Below are 12549 nucleotides of genomic sequence, written 5' to 3'. Positions count from 1 at the left end.
AGCCCAAATTCGGTAAGGGACGGGCTTAGGGCCGCCCGATAATGTTGCCCTAATATATCAATAATATTGTCTTGAACTTTGATATCTTTGTCTGTTTGAACTTTGATAAAGATAGAATTGTCTTCATATGCAATTTGCAATTTGGACACCAAATGAAAGAAGACAAAGTGACACCAAAGAAAACATAACTAATCACACACAGACCAATGCTTAAGGATTGAATTTAGACCCTTAAAAATCCAAATCCCTAAGCATGTGTCACATGTTCTCCCATTGAAAGTTTAGTTAGGTTTCTTGACATTTGTGCAGTTTTTGTCTTAAAACTAAATGACAATGTCCTTGTCACAACTTGTCTTTGGCTCCATACATTCTTCATTGCCTTGGTTGTTTTTTCTTTCCTTGTACGTAATGTTGTATAAAGTAATGTAATGACTCAAGATGAATAATCTTGGAGATAATGTGTGGAAAATAGTAAGCAAAAGGACAAGAATGGAGAAAAATTGAACCACTTTCTTGTTCATACTGACACAGTCACAGTTTACAAGGAAAAGTAAGACTTTGAGGTTAAATTCTTGTAACTCCCAACCAATTCCTTTAACTTAATGCCAAAAGCCAAAAAGGCATCAATCAAGTTCACACAATCTTTTGCTCTCCTCTCTCTATATATAGATAATAGCAAGCCAAAAGAGACTTAAAGAGAGAAGCATGTTGAAATCAAGAAACATGGGCAAAAGAAAACAAGAGAAGAAGTCACAAGAAGTGAAGTACCTTGGAGTCAGGAGGCGTCCATGGGGAAGATATGCAGCTGAAATCAGAAACCCTTTCACAAAAGAGAGACATTGGCTTGGAACTTTTGATACAGCCGAAGAAGCTGCTTTGGCTTATGATGTTGCTGCTCGTTCCATCAGTGGCTCTCTAGCCAAAACCAACTTCTTCTACACTGATAACATCTCTTTACAACCACAGCCACAACAGTTCTTACAGTCATCATCAGACAAAGCTTTTTTTGCTAACCCTGTTGCCTCTTTGGAACCTAATATGAGTTTGGGATCTTCTAGCTTCTGTTTTCAGCAAGAAAACAACCATTTTCTTTCTCCTAATCTCACTAACAGTTCCTCACACTATTGTCATGATGATGATCATGTTGGTAAAATCAAAGAGATTTCATTACCTTCTTTGCCTAATGATATGTCAAGCAGTTTATTTAGTCGTCAGGACAAAAGAGAGGAAGATGGCAATGCAGACAAGATGAAGCTTGGCTCTGTTCTCACCGATGAAGCTCATTCCTTTGAGTATGACTTCCTCTTAACCGGCATGCCACTTTCTCTTCTCAGTGATTATAATGAAGATCTTCCTCAGATTATGGGATCTTCTTCATCTTTTATCTGATTAGTGTTGTATCTTTCTTTAGTATTAAAGACATGCTTCAAACCAGTGTTATGTTTGAATAAGGGATGTAACATGTTTGAATAAAGTTTATTACTATAAAATTGTAGAGCACAAATACATAAACTCGGGAACTACAATTCTACATTCCGAATCACATAACTGTATAAAAAAAATGGAGCAGACATCTTCACTTCCAGTTATTGGCAACAATGTCAGCCAAATCAACAACTCTCTGAGAGTAGCCCCATTCATTATCATACCAAGCAATCACTTTAACCATATCATCTCCCATAACCATTGTGAGAGAAGAATCAATGGTGGATGACACATCAGAGCACCTGAAGTCGACAGAGACAAGAGGCTCATCGCAGACATCGAGTATACCTTTAAGCTCGTTCGCAGCTGCATCCCTGAACGCAGCGTTGACTTCTTCAGCAAAAGTCTTCTTGGAGACTTGCACAACTAAGTCAACCACCGAGACGTTGGGAGTTGGCACACGCAATGCGATGCCGTTGAGCTTTCCTTTGAGGTTAGGGAGGACAAGAGCCACGGCTTTAGCTGCTCCTGTTGATGTTGGAACGATGTTTAAAGCAGCTGCTCTTGCTCTCCTTAGATCACGGTGGCTTGCATCCAACAGCCTCTGGTCACCAGTGTATGAGTGAGTGGTTGTCATTGTGCCCTTGATGATCCCTACCATGTTTAACACATCACAACATTGATCAGCATTTTTACACATTGAAAAGCAACTTATGAGTTCACATAGGCCTTGGGTTCGGTTTCGTTTCTTTCGGTTTTAGAGATGTATGAACCATTCAGTTACTTATGAAATTCGGTCCGGTTTTGGTTTGGCTCTTTCGGTTTTCGGGTACAGTTGTAGGAACCGGCTAGTATCCGATAAAATTTTGGTTCCAGTTCGGTTCGAATTTGGTTTCAGAAATATAGGAACCACTCGGTTATTTGTGTTTGATTTCAGATTTGTTTTCTTCTGTTCATTTTTCCGGTTCGGTTTTCAATTTTCGGTTCATATGCCCATGCCAAAGTTCACACTACAATATACTGATTGTATGAGATGCTTACCGAATTTCTGGTCAAGAACCTTGACGAATGGAGCGAGACAGTTAGTAGTACAAGAGGCGTTGCTGATGATTGTATCTTCATGGCTGTAAAGTTCAGCATTGACACCACAAACGTAAGTTGGGATATCTCCTTTACCAGGTGCAGTAATCAAGACCTTCTTGGCTCCAGCTTGAATGTGCTTTCCAGCACCTTCTCTGTCCACAAACACTCCGGTTCCTTCGATCACAAGGTCAATGCCTAGTTCTCTGAAACACCATCACAAAATTTTAAGATCAGTTTGAAGAATGATACAATCTTAAGTGTGTTTTTTTAACTCACCCCCAGGGGAGATTAGATGGGTTACGGTCAGAGACAATCTTGATGATCTTTCCATCAACGGAGAGAGCAGAGTCTCCTGAAGGCTTGACATCAGCATCAAAGATTCCAAGGGTTGAGTCGTATTTGAGGAGATGCGTTGCTTGTTTGACACCACCAGTGTCGTTAATGGCAATGACATCAAGAGGAGAGTCTTTACGACCATGCCAACACCTCAAGAAGTTCCTACCGATCCTACCGAAACCATTGATGGCTACCTTAAGCTTGGCCTCGGTCACTCCTTTACTGTATCCACCGTTGCTTCCCATCTACAACACATAAACAAAAAAACAAAGTGTATGGTTTAATAAAATGCATTAATGGCTGATCATGGCATGCACGCTTGTTCTTGATAAGATATATAACACAGAAGCAATAGAGAGGAAAGGAACTCACTGCAGAAGTCTGGAAACTGACGAAGGAAACAAACTCATCGGAGGAAGACTTCTTTCCGAAGGGAAGAGCAGAGGAGTTTCGTAGTCCTGAGAACTCAGAGAAGCCCTGTAAAGCAAAGACATGAGAATACTAGATGATGATGATAAAACATTCGATTATGAGGAAGGACGATGAGACAAAACCTGAAGAGATGGTTTGGCGACAGAGAAAGTAGCCGAAGCCATGGCTACAAGAGAGAAGTTGAGGACAGAAAGCAATGTTGAAGCAAGAGATTAGTAATATAGGAAAGAGAATTGCTGAGCTGGAAGGCAAAGAAGATGAGATTCTGGATAGCTTTGTCATTCGTTCGTTTGTATGGTTGTGATTTACCACTCTCTTCCCTCTTCACATTTGGTATATGATTTATTATTCACTGATCTTTTTCTTCTCAGTTGGGCTTCACAAGTGGGCTTCTCCATCATGTGGTCAGCATTTGCACGGTTATATGCCTTGTTCTAATCTTCCGACATACTTACCGTTAGGACCATTGAAAAGTCAAAACTAGATTCTCTGACACATCTTTGCTGCAGATAAAAATCACACTCTTTTTTTTTGTAAACAAATCACAGATTCGTTATAGTAGTTAGAGCTTTCATGTAATGTGAAGCCATTTACAAAGATTGCACCTCAGCCTTGTACATATACCAACCCTACTAAGAGTTTTATCAAGGAGATGATAAAATGTACAGACTTGACAGATTACACCACTGGAAGTGATACTTCTACAGTCTACAGAGCCTATTTGCAGGTCTATGTGAGATTGTTTCTCTGTACTTTTTGGCGCATTGACTCTATATAAAGCCATTCCAAGACACGCAGGAGAACCTTGTGTAGTTAACTCTAGCTCTCCATAGGACTAATCAAATACATAACTAAACATAGCTACTCACACAATACTGAGGAAATAAACTTCGCATGGACAAAGGATCATCCTTTCTTATCAATCATAACATCAATTATTCAATAATAACCAACACATGCTTGCACATTAAACGAGACCACCAAGATTCATTAATACGATTCAAGAAACAGTCACAGCAAGCTTTACATCATGATCATAGTAACATATCAAGAAGCAAGCATACGACAGAAAATGAGGTAACCACTAATTAAAAAAAAAAGATCAAACCCTGAGAATCTGCAGCTTTGTCGAGAAAGCAATAGCAACCCAATCAGGCTGAGAAGACGACCACTGAAGCTGCTCAATCTCAGCACCAGCGGTGTAAGCAAGAATCGGATCAAGCCCACCTTCAACCTGCTGCCCCATCGACGAAATATCCCAAATCAAAGCCTGCGAATCATCCCCTGCAGTACAGATATGAGACGAGCTATGAGGAGCCCAAGCAATTGCATTGACACTAGCCTGATGCCTCTGAAGCTCCACCACAGGAAGCGCTGGGAAACGAATGTCAAGCACAACAACCTTAGCACTGTCCATGATGATAGTCGCCATGTACCTAGGATCCTGCTTGTTCCAACCAAGACGCACTAACGGAGTATCAGGCTCAGAGCTCTCGTAGATAATCGTCGAATGCTCCTTATCACGAAGATCAAACACTCTCACAGATCCATCGGCCGAGACCGACGCGAACACACCAACTCCACCCCAAGCAATGTCTAACACTTCCTTATCGTGAGCGATAAGCTGTGTATCAACAGCCTCGCGATCAATGTCCCAGATCGTGCACGTCGTATCGGTGCTCGAAGTCCCGATCCGTCTTGGCTCAGCTTCGTTCCAGTCGAAGGAGGTTAACGGTCCACAGAACTCGCTGTTCTTGTTGCTGTTGAGGCACGACTTGAGCTCGACGCGGGAGTGATCGTCGGCGATTCGCCAGAGACGGAGGAAGTCGCTGGAGGTGGCGAGGAGATCGGGGCGCTGGCACTCCTTGTCGGGGATGAAGATGGTCTTGGTGGGAGGGTAAGGGTGCTCGAAGGCGAGGTTGGGATCGGAGCGGATCTCGCCGTTGGACTCGTCGAGCTGCACGATCTCGACTCGGTTCGGGTACTGCTCGAGGAGGCTGGTGATGGCGAGACGGTACTTTTTGTCGCGGCGGACGCTCCAGTTCATGGCGTAGATCTGCCATGGTGCTTCGTATGTGTAGATCTCTGATCGTTTCTGCTGCTCATCGGAACCGTATTGGATCGGGTCGCTGCTCGTTCCCATCGTTGCATCAAGAAACCCTAGAAACCGCCTCCCTCCGCTCCTCCTTCAGGTTCTATCACTCACTCGGAGAAGATGGATAATCTTAATTTGTTATAATATTATTTAATTCGGTACCTTTTTGTCAAAACGCTGCGTTTCAAACAAAACGTTAACCGTTTAAACCAAAACCAAAACGTTGTCGTTATGAGCAAAATGATGCCGTTTTTGTAATAAAAGAGACCTCTTCATAGTTACCTCCTCCCCTCTCCTCACCATAGATTTTCTGGTGGAAAACAGAAACTATTAACCAAAAAATATGTTAATCCTCAAAAATATTTTATATTATTCATTCTGATCAGATCAAATCTAACAGAAATGCTTCAGATTCCTCATGAGGTTTATTTTCCCTCATACTGTACATCAGAAACAGAGCATTTGACATAAAAGAAGAAGATGCATTTGCATCATCAAATTCAAAGGCAACAACAATATAGAAATGAACTTTTAAGTTCAACAATAACAAAAAGAAGAGATTGATTCATATGATGTTTAGATTCGGATCGTTTCGATGAGAATCTGCAAAATCTCTGACTAGTCGCTTCAATGCTCGACCGTGTTTCCCTTGCATATGTCCCCCTCCTAAACTGTTACTACTACTTGCAAAGTTGCAGCTTTTGTTCTCGAGGTAATCGATCCCTGCACCTCCCAGAGCTTCTGACCATTCCCTCACTATCTTTTCTGCTTCTCCTTGCTTTAGATACTCGCTCGGAAGTGCCCACACCTGAATACAAAACATACAAAACCATTACAACAAACAAAACAGAGCCGGAGTTCGGTATTGATGTGATCACTAGAGATAGAGAGAAACCGCTGAGTTTAGCCATCCTTGGAGAGACTTCCAACACAAGATCTCTTTCCATGAAGTTCTCTCACATAAACTGCAGATTGCAGCTAACTGTTGAAGTATTGTCGAACACTTATGGACCTTAAAACAAAAACAGAATCCAAAGGTAAATCAAAGATCCCAATGCATCACTACATTTTGAGAGATTTTTACTAGAATGATTTTTACCCTTGACATAGCTGCAACTCCAAGTAGAGCATAGACTAGATTAGACAAAAGTCCCTCTCCACAGTGAGATACAACCTGGACGGAGACGACACTGAATGATCCTTCTGATTTGCAATTCACGCTTTCAATCATGGAAGCAAGCGAGACCTCCAAGAAATCTGTGCACGTCAAAAACACAAGTGTATGCTTATGACCATAGAGTCTGTTATAGTAAACCACTGCAAACTTACCTGACAAGTAAGAGAGTGCAGCTAAAGCAGCACCTCGGTGCATAGCTGTACAACTAATAGCCGCTTTTTGGAAAGAAATTTCAAGAAGTGTTCCAGAATTACCCAACAGTTCCTGTTTCAATCAAAAAGAAAATATAACCAAACCTTCACCACAAGATGAAAAAGAAATTTTATACTTTAACGAGCAAAAGGAATGGATGCAACACCTTATGACAACCGCGGATTAATGCTGACGCAAAATTCACATATGCTTCCACCAAATCGGGTTCTTGGTCGCATATATAGGACGAGTTTATTCCCATCAGTGATGATGCTTGAGTAAATCTCTCAAACGTGGTGATAAACAAGGAACCGTATTCTTCCTTGTGACAGAATTCTTCAGCGATTACACAGCCTGTGATAACAAGTGTGTAGAAAGGCAAATTTTCAGAGAACTGGCCGATCAATAACCACTAATTTATTTAAGCTTGCATCTCGGAAGATTATTCTCCAGCAGTGGAGCATGTACATGAATTAAGAAACCTCACCTGTTCTTATGTAACACTCTTGGCTTTGAAATGACAGAAAATTTCTCGATAGACACTCCAGTACACTGGGCAGTAGCAGCATAAAGTGCTCACCTTTAACAATGCAAATTTAAGGAGTTAAAATGTCAGTGAAACCAACTATAATACAAAATCATATGCATACTCAGACTCTTGCAGTAAGAAAGCAAGTTATCATTGGTTCTGAGAAATTATCCACTACTGTAAAGGCTTTGGAATAGAGAAGTGGTCCAGGCTTTGAAGGCATAACAAGACGAATGTAAAGTAATATAATAAGGAGATGAGAAGTCTGAGACCTGACGACTGAACTGCCACTGAAAGAGCACGGCATGCTGCAGCAGCCAAACTTCCACTCTCCATGTGTTCAGACCTAAATAGCTTCTCCAATATGGGCCAGAATACAGTCAACAATGAAAGAATTGGACCGTCCGCCACAGGGACAGATGACAGAGACGTCGCAAGGTGACTGAGTACAGTTCCAATCCTGAATCATTGAACAAATGAAGAGCAAAGTCATCAAATCTTATATTCTTATGGAGTTTTGTACACCTAATTAAAAAAAACTTCCAGAGTGCAACCTATTAATGATAAATATTCAATAAAAAAATATGGCAGGGTGTTCACAGAAACAGACCTGTAAAGACCTCTTGTAACAGAGCTCAGCATCCGAGTGTAAGTAGCTGGATTCTGTCTACCAGAAGACTCAACGTCATCATCTACCTAAAATCATATATGGTATTAGTTCAAATTCTATTTCAGAGGTGGATCATTTGTGGAAATTTAGCTGATTTCTTCCTTTAATACAGAGAAAGAACAAAAAGAATGACCAAGAGCCTTGAAGAATAACTCTAACCGAACAATATAAAACACTTACAAGTGTTGACAGAACTCCATAACTTGACGAAAGCAATTGAGTTAATAATTTATTTTGTAGCTCTTTGTTAGCAACAGATCCAAGAATCACAGTGATAGCGCTAATGACTTCTTCTTCATCTTCTAACGCCAAATTCCACTGCTCCAAGCACTAAGAAAGGTAAAACTACAATTATTCAGGGGACGAGATATATGCATAAGTGTAACTTGAAGCTTGTTTTAGAAGTACTGAAAGGGTGTGCATGAAGCTAATACCTCTCCTATCCACATTAAGATGTCTAAATTTGATGTTTCCTGGATTACAGCTGGTGCATCTTCACAAATTTTACGCAGAGCAGAGGCACAAGCATGTGTACAAATAGGTTCAGAAATCCCTCCTGCAAGAAATAATCTGAAATCACAAAAACCATGCATTATTTAGATTATCAGACCAACTTATGTTATAGGATATTAACATACACATCTCCTTACAGGAGACTGAAAATACGAATTAGAAAATAAAATAAATAAATAAAAACTTTTTAAATTGTATTGTATTATGTTAAACGGTCACTGAAGAAAGTAGACTTACAGCAAGGGTCTAGCATTACTTGGAGAAACAGAGATCCATCTTGAAAAGGAGCCAACAACATCTGCCAGTGATCTGTATACCTAAAAGTTCATCATGGTCAATTGTTGATTTTGCATTTAAAGTACAATAAAATTATTGGTAAGCCAGACGACAAGGAAAATGTATGAAATGACATACAACACATAAAAATCCCTTCAGTTCGCTGGATGGCCTGACAGAGAATGCAGAAACCAATTGCGCGATCAATGAAAAATCAAAAGCCTCTCCCTCTTGCAAGATAACTTCAGAAACCTGACACGGTAGAATCCTTAGTAAAGACACGGATAAACAATACAAACTGCAACTCCTGAAAAATGTGAAGCTTAAAGATATCATCCCTGATTAGAAAAGAGGTCAGGTGTGCTCACCGCATTAAGAGCAAACAACTTCGCCTCAATCTCCCTCAAGGGCATCGAAACATCTGAAGAAGGCAGGCCACCAAAAAACAACTACAGGTATATTGGCAAGAAAAGGTTTAAAATAACTGAAGACTTTCACAGAACATGAAAGAGCAAAAACTACTTATCAAGCAACCATCTAACTGAAGTAATACAAAACACCACAATAATGTTGTTCGGTTTGAGACAAGCAAAGTAATAACCTAAAAGACTCAGCGTTATACAGAGCATGGTTCACTAATAGAAAGTGAACAGATCCCATGAGAACTGATCAGATTCGGAAGAAACAGGGAAATCTGTTTTCAGCGTGACACAGTAAAACAGGGGAAAAAGGAAAATCCTGCCTGATTCATAATATAAATTCGTCGTGTAGCAAATACTGAATTAACTAATGGCTTTTAAATTGTGAAGTGAGGGCACACCTTACTCACAAATGTTGTAGGATGAAGTAGCTGACAAATATCTACCAAGAGCTCAAGAAGATTATTTCTAAAATGCAGCAGGCCATCAGGCAGGTCAAGCCCTGGAGACTCATCACTGGAGGTAAACTCATCAACCTGAAGATAGATTGCTAATCAAATTTAGAAGCACAAAGAAACACTATCAGTACAATAAATAAAGCAGTTGTTCAATAATTTGTGACTCTTGTGAATATTCAGGAAATGACAAACTAAAAAAATCAAATATTACGTTGATACAGTGAGATTGGTTTTTCCCAAGGTATTGCTAGTGCTGCAACTAGTATGATAGCTTAAATACACTTACAAAAATGAAATAGACATTAAACTTAAGAAAGTTTCCAAGATGTAACCTGAGCGCGCAGCACAAGAGCATCAACTAAAGCTGAGAGAACTGGTAAAAATATATCTTTCACACGATTTGTCTCATTCTGTCTGTTTCCACCTAGGCTAAGTATATACGTTGCAAAAGTTGACCTAAAAAGAGGGAAAAAAACAAGTATGAGCATCTTTCTGATAGGAGGATGGAAAGAAAAATGTTAAAGTCACATGGTTGTAAAGGAGCATAATAAGAAAGATACCAAAACTGTACAGTCGAGTCTGCAATTTCCCAGTCTTCACTTGGAAATGACACACAGCTGAAAAGTAATTGAGGGGGCAGTGAACAAGAGTACTGTAAGATGTTAATAGGAACCGAAAGAACAAGCCATGTTTGGAGAAGAAGAAAAACATTGAGTAAGAAGAAACTGAGAAAATCAGCTTGAAATTGCAACTAACAAAGGAATATGGGTTAAGATGCTAAAGCGCATTGGACAGATTAGGTGCCTATTTGGAAAAACAAAGACACAAACAATAAATGCCTTATACACACCTCAAAAGGGCATCAGTCAAAATAAGAGCTTCATGACTTGCTTCAACGATCAAGCATGGTGCCTAGAACATATTGCAACCCAACATGAGTCTCACAAAAAGAAGAAGAAAAAAATATATAAGTTAAGTGAAGAGTAATAACACCCTAACATGCATACTCATAAGAGGATAAAATGGAATAAGTACTTACAGCCTGTCCGATCTCAGACATCAAGCAAGCCAGGCCAGAGACAACTTTTGGATCAGCATTTATAAGAGCTGGTTTTAGAAGTGTATCTCTGAGCAACTGTACTTTGTACAATAAAACCCGAGGAAGATCCTGCAAGAAGAAGACATATCAAAACTAATGGAATCCAAAAGCAGATTCAGTTTTGCTATTGACCGATAGAAGATAATACGTTGATCTAAAACCCTATGCAACAAGATCGTCATATTACATGTGTTGAACCAATAAGACCAGAAGACAAAAATAGAAAGATATCAATAAAATGTAGTTCAAACATACCTCATGCCGAGTCACAAGTTCAACAAGCACCTCAATGGCGAGATCAAAAGTAGTACCCTACGGAACACAGAGCGGAGAAATCAAAACCCAAGGCAATTTGTAGAAAAGAGACAGGTAACTTAAACTACACCAGTAATGAAAATCACCTGCAGAGCATTGAAGACATAGTTAAGAAGGGGATGTGATGGCACTGCGCCTTGTGGAATCTCAGAGAAACATCCAGCACGGACCTAATGATAACGAGTAAAGACATTAAATTCAAACCCAGAAAAAGAAAGATCACCACAACACAATTGCACGTGAAACACAAACCAACATACCCAACTAAGTAAGCAACGAAGTATTTTCCGGTTGTCGTGCTGCGGGTAAAGAGGGGAGACGTATTGCTTCTCAGACTGCTGGAGTAAGAAGTCTAGAACCATGGAAGTATGCGAGAGCAACTGTTACAAAGCCAAACGCCAGGTAAGTACAACAAAGACAAAAAAAAACACAAGATGATAAAAGGAACAACCTCTTGACGAAGATCAGACTGATGAGAAACATGGCGAGAGTCAGATATCTCTTCAGGAAGCACAGTGAGAAGCTCAAGCAAGACGACATTGCCATCATCATGAGCCTGAAGACTCTGAAGCGCGAACATAAGCTTATCAAAAGGCTTCGAATAAAGATCCGCGTGTAGAAGAAGCGCCGAGAGAGCTAAACATATCTGCGTCAAGAGCTGCAAAATCCCCAAAACTCCCAACACTGACTCATCACAAAAACACACATAAACCCCAAAAAAATCATTCCTTTCTAACGGATAAAACTTACCTGAGGAACGCCGGAGCTGTATCTCTTGGCGGCGATAAGAAGCGCGTTGAGAAGAGCGTCTTTGGCATTCGATTGAAGATTCGATGCTTCGTTCTGAATCTGAAAACCAACACAAAAGGAGAGGGTGAAAAGGGTTTTCGAGAATCGAGGAGGAGATGATGAAAGGCGAGACCTTTCGGCGGAGAATCTGGGCGGCGAAGAATTGGAGGTCGAAGAGAGAGACAATCGGAGAAGTGAGGAGAGAGGTGGAGACGTCCCAAGCTTCGGGAGTTTGCTGGAAGTGAACAAGCCATTGATTGGCGGCGACTCTGTTGGAAGAGAGAGGATCGTGATTCAAGACGTGAATTGCTTCTGCTACTTTCCTCTGTAACTCCTCCATTCACTCTAATCGTTTGTTCATCCCACACTCGTCTTCTTCTACTCTGTTCTACCTTTCTTTTTTTCTTCAACTAATATTTAATGCTTATTTAATTCTTTTTCTCAGTATTCGGATTCGATTCGATAATCTAGTTAGAAAGCAAAAAAAAGAAAAATATATTGGGCTTATCTTAAGTTAAAGGCCCATTAAACTTAAATTCGGTTCAATTAGTGCAAGACCAAGATGAAAACCTTGAGACTGCGTGCCGTTTTGTGGTTTGCGTCAAGAATATTACCCAAACGAGAGTGAAAATGTTAAACAATGGATATCAAATCTATAAACCCAATACGACCAAACTGTCCACTTCATGTCCCATTAAATAACTTGAAAACCCTATTAAGGATATCATTATGTTCTCTCTT

The 12549-nt window shown here is 40.2% G+C and overlaps 4 protein-coding genes across 6 annotated transcripts; 1 reads left to right on the top strand and 3 right to left on the bottom strand.

Moving 5' to 3' along the window:
* Nucleotides 1-595: 595 nt before the first annotated feature.
* On the top strand, nucleotides 596-1596 carry LOC106412554 (ethylene-responsive transcription factor ERF088-like). Its single transcript, XM_013853462.3, has one exon. It carries the CDS (start codon nucleotides 706-708, stop codon nucleotides 1387-1389), a length of 684 nt encoding a protein of 227 aa, XP_013708916.2. The 5' UTR covers nucleotides 596-705; the 3' UTR covers nucleotides 1390-1596.
* On the bottom strand, nucleotides 1463-3603 carry LOC106412548 (glyceraldehyde-3-phosphate dehydrogenase GAPA2, chloroplastic). Of its 2 annotated transcripts, XM_013853456.3 has the most exons (5): nucleotides 3399-3603; nucleotides 3217-3321; nucleotides 2785-3089; nucleotides 2467-2711; nucleotides 1463-2079 (listed from the first exon to the last, which is right to left on the bottom strand). In XM_013853456.3, exons 1-5 carry the CDS (start codon nucleotides 3438-3440, stop codon nucleotides 1577-1579), a joined length of 1200 nt encoding a protein of 399 aa, XP_013708910.2. In that variant the 5' UTR covers nucleotides 3441-3603; the 3' UTR covers nucleotides 1463-1576. The 2 variants fall into 2 exon arrangements, with proteins under 2 accessions (XP_013708910.2, XP_013708911.2); XM_013853457.3 differs by lacking the exons at nucleotides 3217-3321; nucleotides 3399-3603 and having other exon boundaries at nucleotides 2781-3022.
* A 640-nt stretch (nucleotides 3604-4243) lies between these two features.
* Nucleotides 4244-5505, bottom strand: LOC106412552 (WD repeat-containing protein LWD1). The gene has a single exon (XM_013853459.3). The coding sequence runs from the start codon at nucleotides 5417-5419 to the stop codon at nucleotides 4379-4381; it is 1041 nt and encodes a 346-aa protein (XP_013708913.2). The 5' UTR covers nucleotides 5420-5505; the 3' UTR covers nucleotides 4244-4378.
* Nucleotides 5506-5717: 212 nt separating this feature from the next.
* Nucleotides 5718-12219, bottom strand: LOC106412538 (transportin MOS14-like). Of its 2 annotated transcripts, none has more exons than XM_013853444.3 (24): nucleotides 11942-12219; nucleotides 11770-11868; nucleotides 11471-11677; nucleotides 11280-11399; nucleotides 11106-11189; nucleotides 10960-11016; nucleotides 10645-10773; nucleotides 10456-10517; nucleotides 10166-10222; nucleotides 9938-10061; nucleotides 9549-9683; nucleotides 9097-9177; nucleotides 8867-8980; nucleotides 8690-8769; nucleotides 8374-8509; nucleotides 8120-8269; nucleotides 7880-7965; nucleotides 7542-7729; nucleotides 7228-7320; nucleotides 6907-7094; nucleotides 6701-6812; nucleotides 6471-6628; nucleotides 6267-6383; nucleotides 5718-6179 (listed from the first exon to the last, which is right to left on the bottom strand). In XM_013853444.3, the coding sequence occupies exons 1-24, from the start codon at nucleotides 12146-12148 to the stop codon at nucleotides 5937-5939; spliced, it is 3027 nt and encodes a 1008-aa protein (XP_013708898.2). In that variant the 5' UTR covers nucleotides 12149-12219; the 3' UTR covers nucleotides 5718-5936. The 2 variants fall into 2 exon arrangements, with proteins under 2 accessions (XP_013708898.2, XP_013708899.2); XM_013853445.3 differs by having other exon boundaries at nucleotides 9558-9683.
* Between the last annotated feature and the right edge of the window lie 330 nt (nucleotides 12220-12549).

Source organism: Brassica napus, chromosome C8, assembly GCF_020379485.1.
Source record: "Brassica napus cultivar Da-Ae chromosome C8, Da-Ae, whole genome shotgun sequence".
Taxonomy (NCBI): domain Eukaryota; kingdom Viridiplantae; phylum Streptophyta; class Magnoliopsida; order Brassicales; family Brassicaceae; genus Brassica; species Brassica napus.
This window is presented reverse-complemented; position numbering and strand designations above follow the sequence as displayed.

What these genes read in the sequence shown, in the direction of transcription:
- LOC106412554 (XM_013853462.3), top strand. Translation starts at nt 706, where the DNA reads ATGTTGAAATCAAGAAACATGGGCAAAAGAAAACAAGAGAAGAAGTCA.
- LOC106412548 (XM_013853456.3), bottom strand. Translation starts at nt 3,440, where the DNA reads ATGGCTTCGGCTACTTTCTCTGTCGCCAAACCATCTCTTCAG. An exon ending in TCGCCAAACCATCTCTTCAG is followed by an intron (nt 3,322 to 3,398) that starts GTTTTGTCTCAT and finishes TTTGCTTTACAG; the next exon opens with GGCTTCTCTGAGTTCTCAGG. An exon ending in TCAGTTTCCAGACTTCTGCA is followed by an intron (nt 3,090 to 3,216) that starts GTGAGTTCCTTT and finishes TATGTGTTGTAG; the next exon opens with ATGGGAAGCAACGGTGGATA.
- LOC106412552 (XM_013853459.3), bottom strand. Translation starts at nt 5,419, where the DNA reads ATGGGAACGAGCAGCGACCCGATCCAATACGGTTCCGATGAGCAGCAG.
- LOC106412538 (XM_013853444.3), bottom strand. Translation starts at nt 12,148, where the DNA reads ATGGAGGAGTTACAGAGGAAAGTAGCAGAAGCAATTCACGTCTTGAAT. An exon ending in TTCGTTGCTTACTTAGTTGG is followed by an intron (nt 11,190 to 11,279) that starts GTATGTTGGTTT and finishes CGTTATCATTAG; the next exon opens with GTCCGTGCTGGATGTTTCTC. An exon ending in TGCACTCTCTTACTTGTCAG is followed by an intron (nt 6,629 to 6,700) that starts GTAAGTTTGCAG and finishes TGACGTGCACAG; the next exon opens with ATTTCTTGGAGGTCTCGCTT.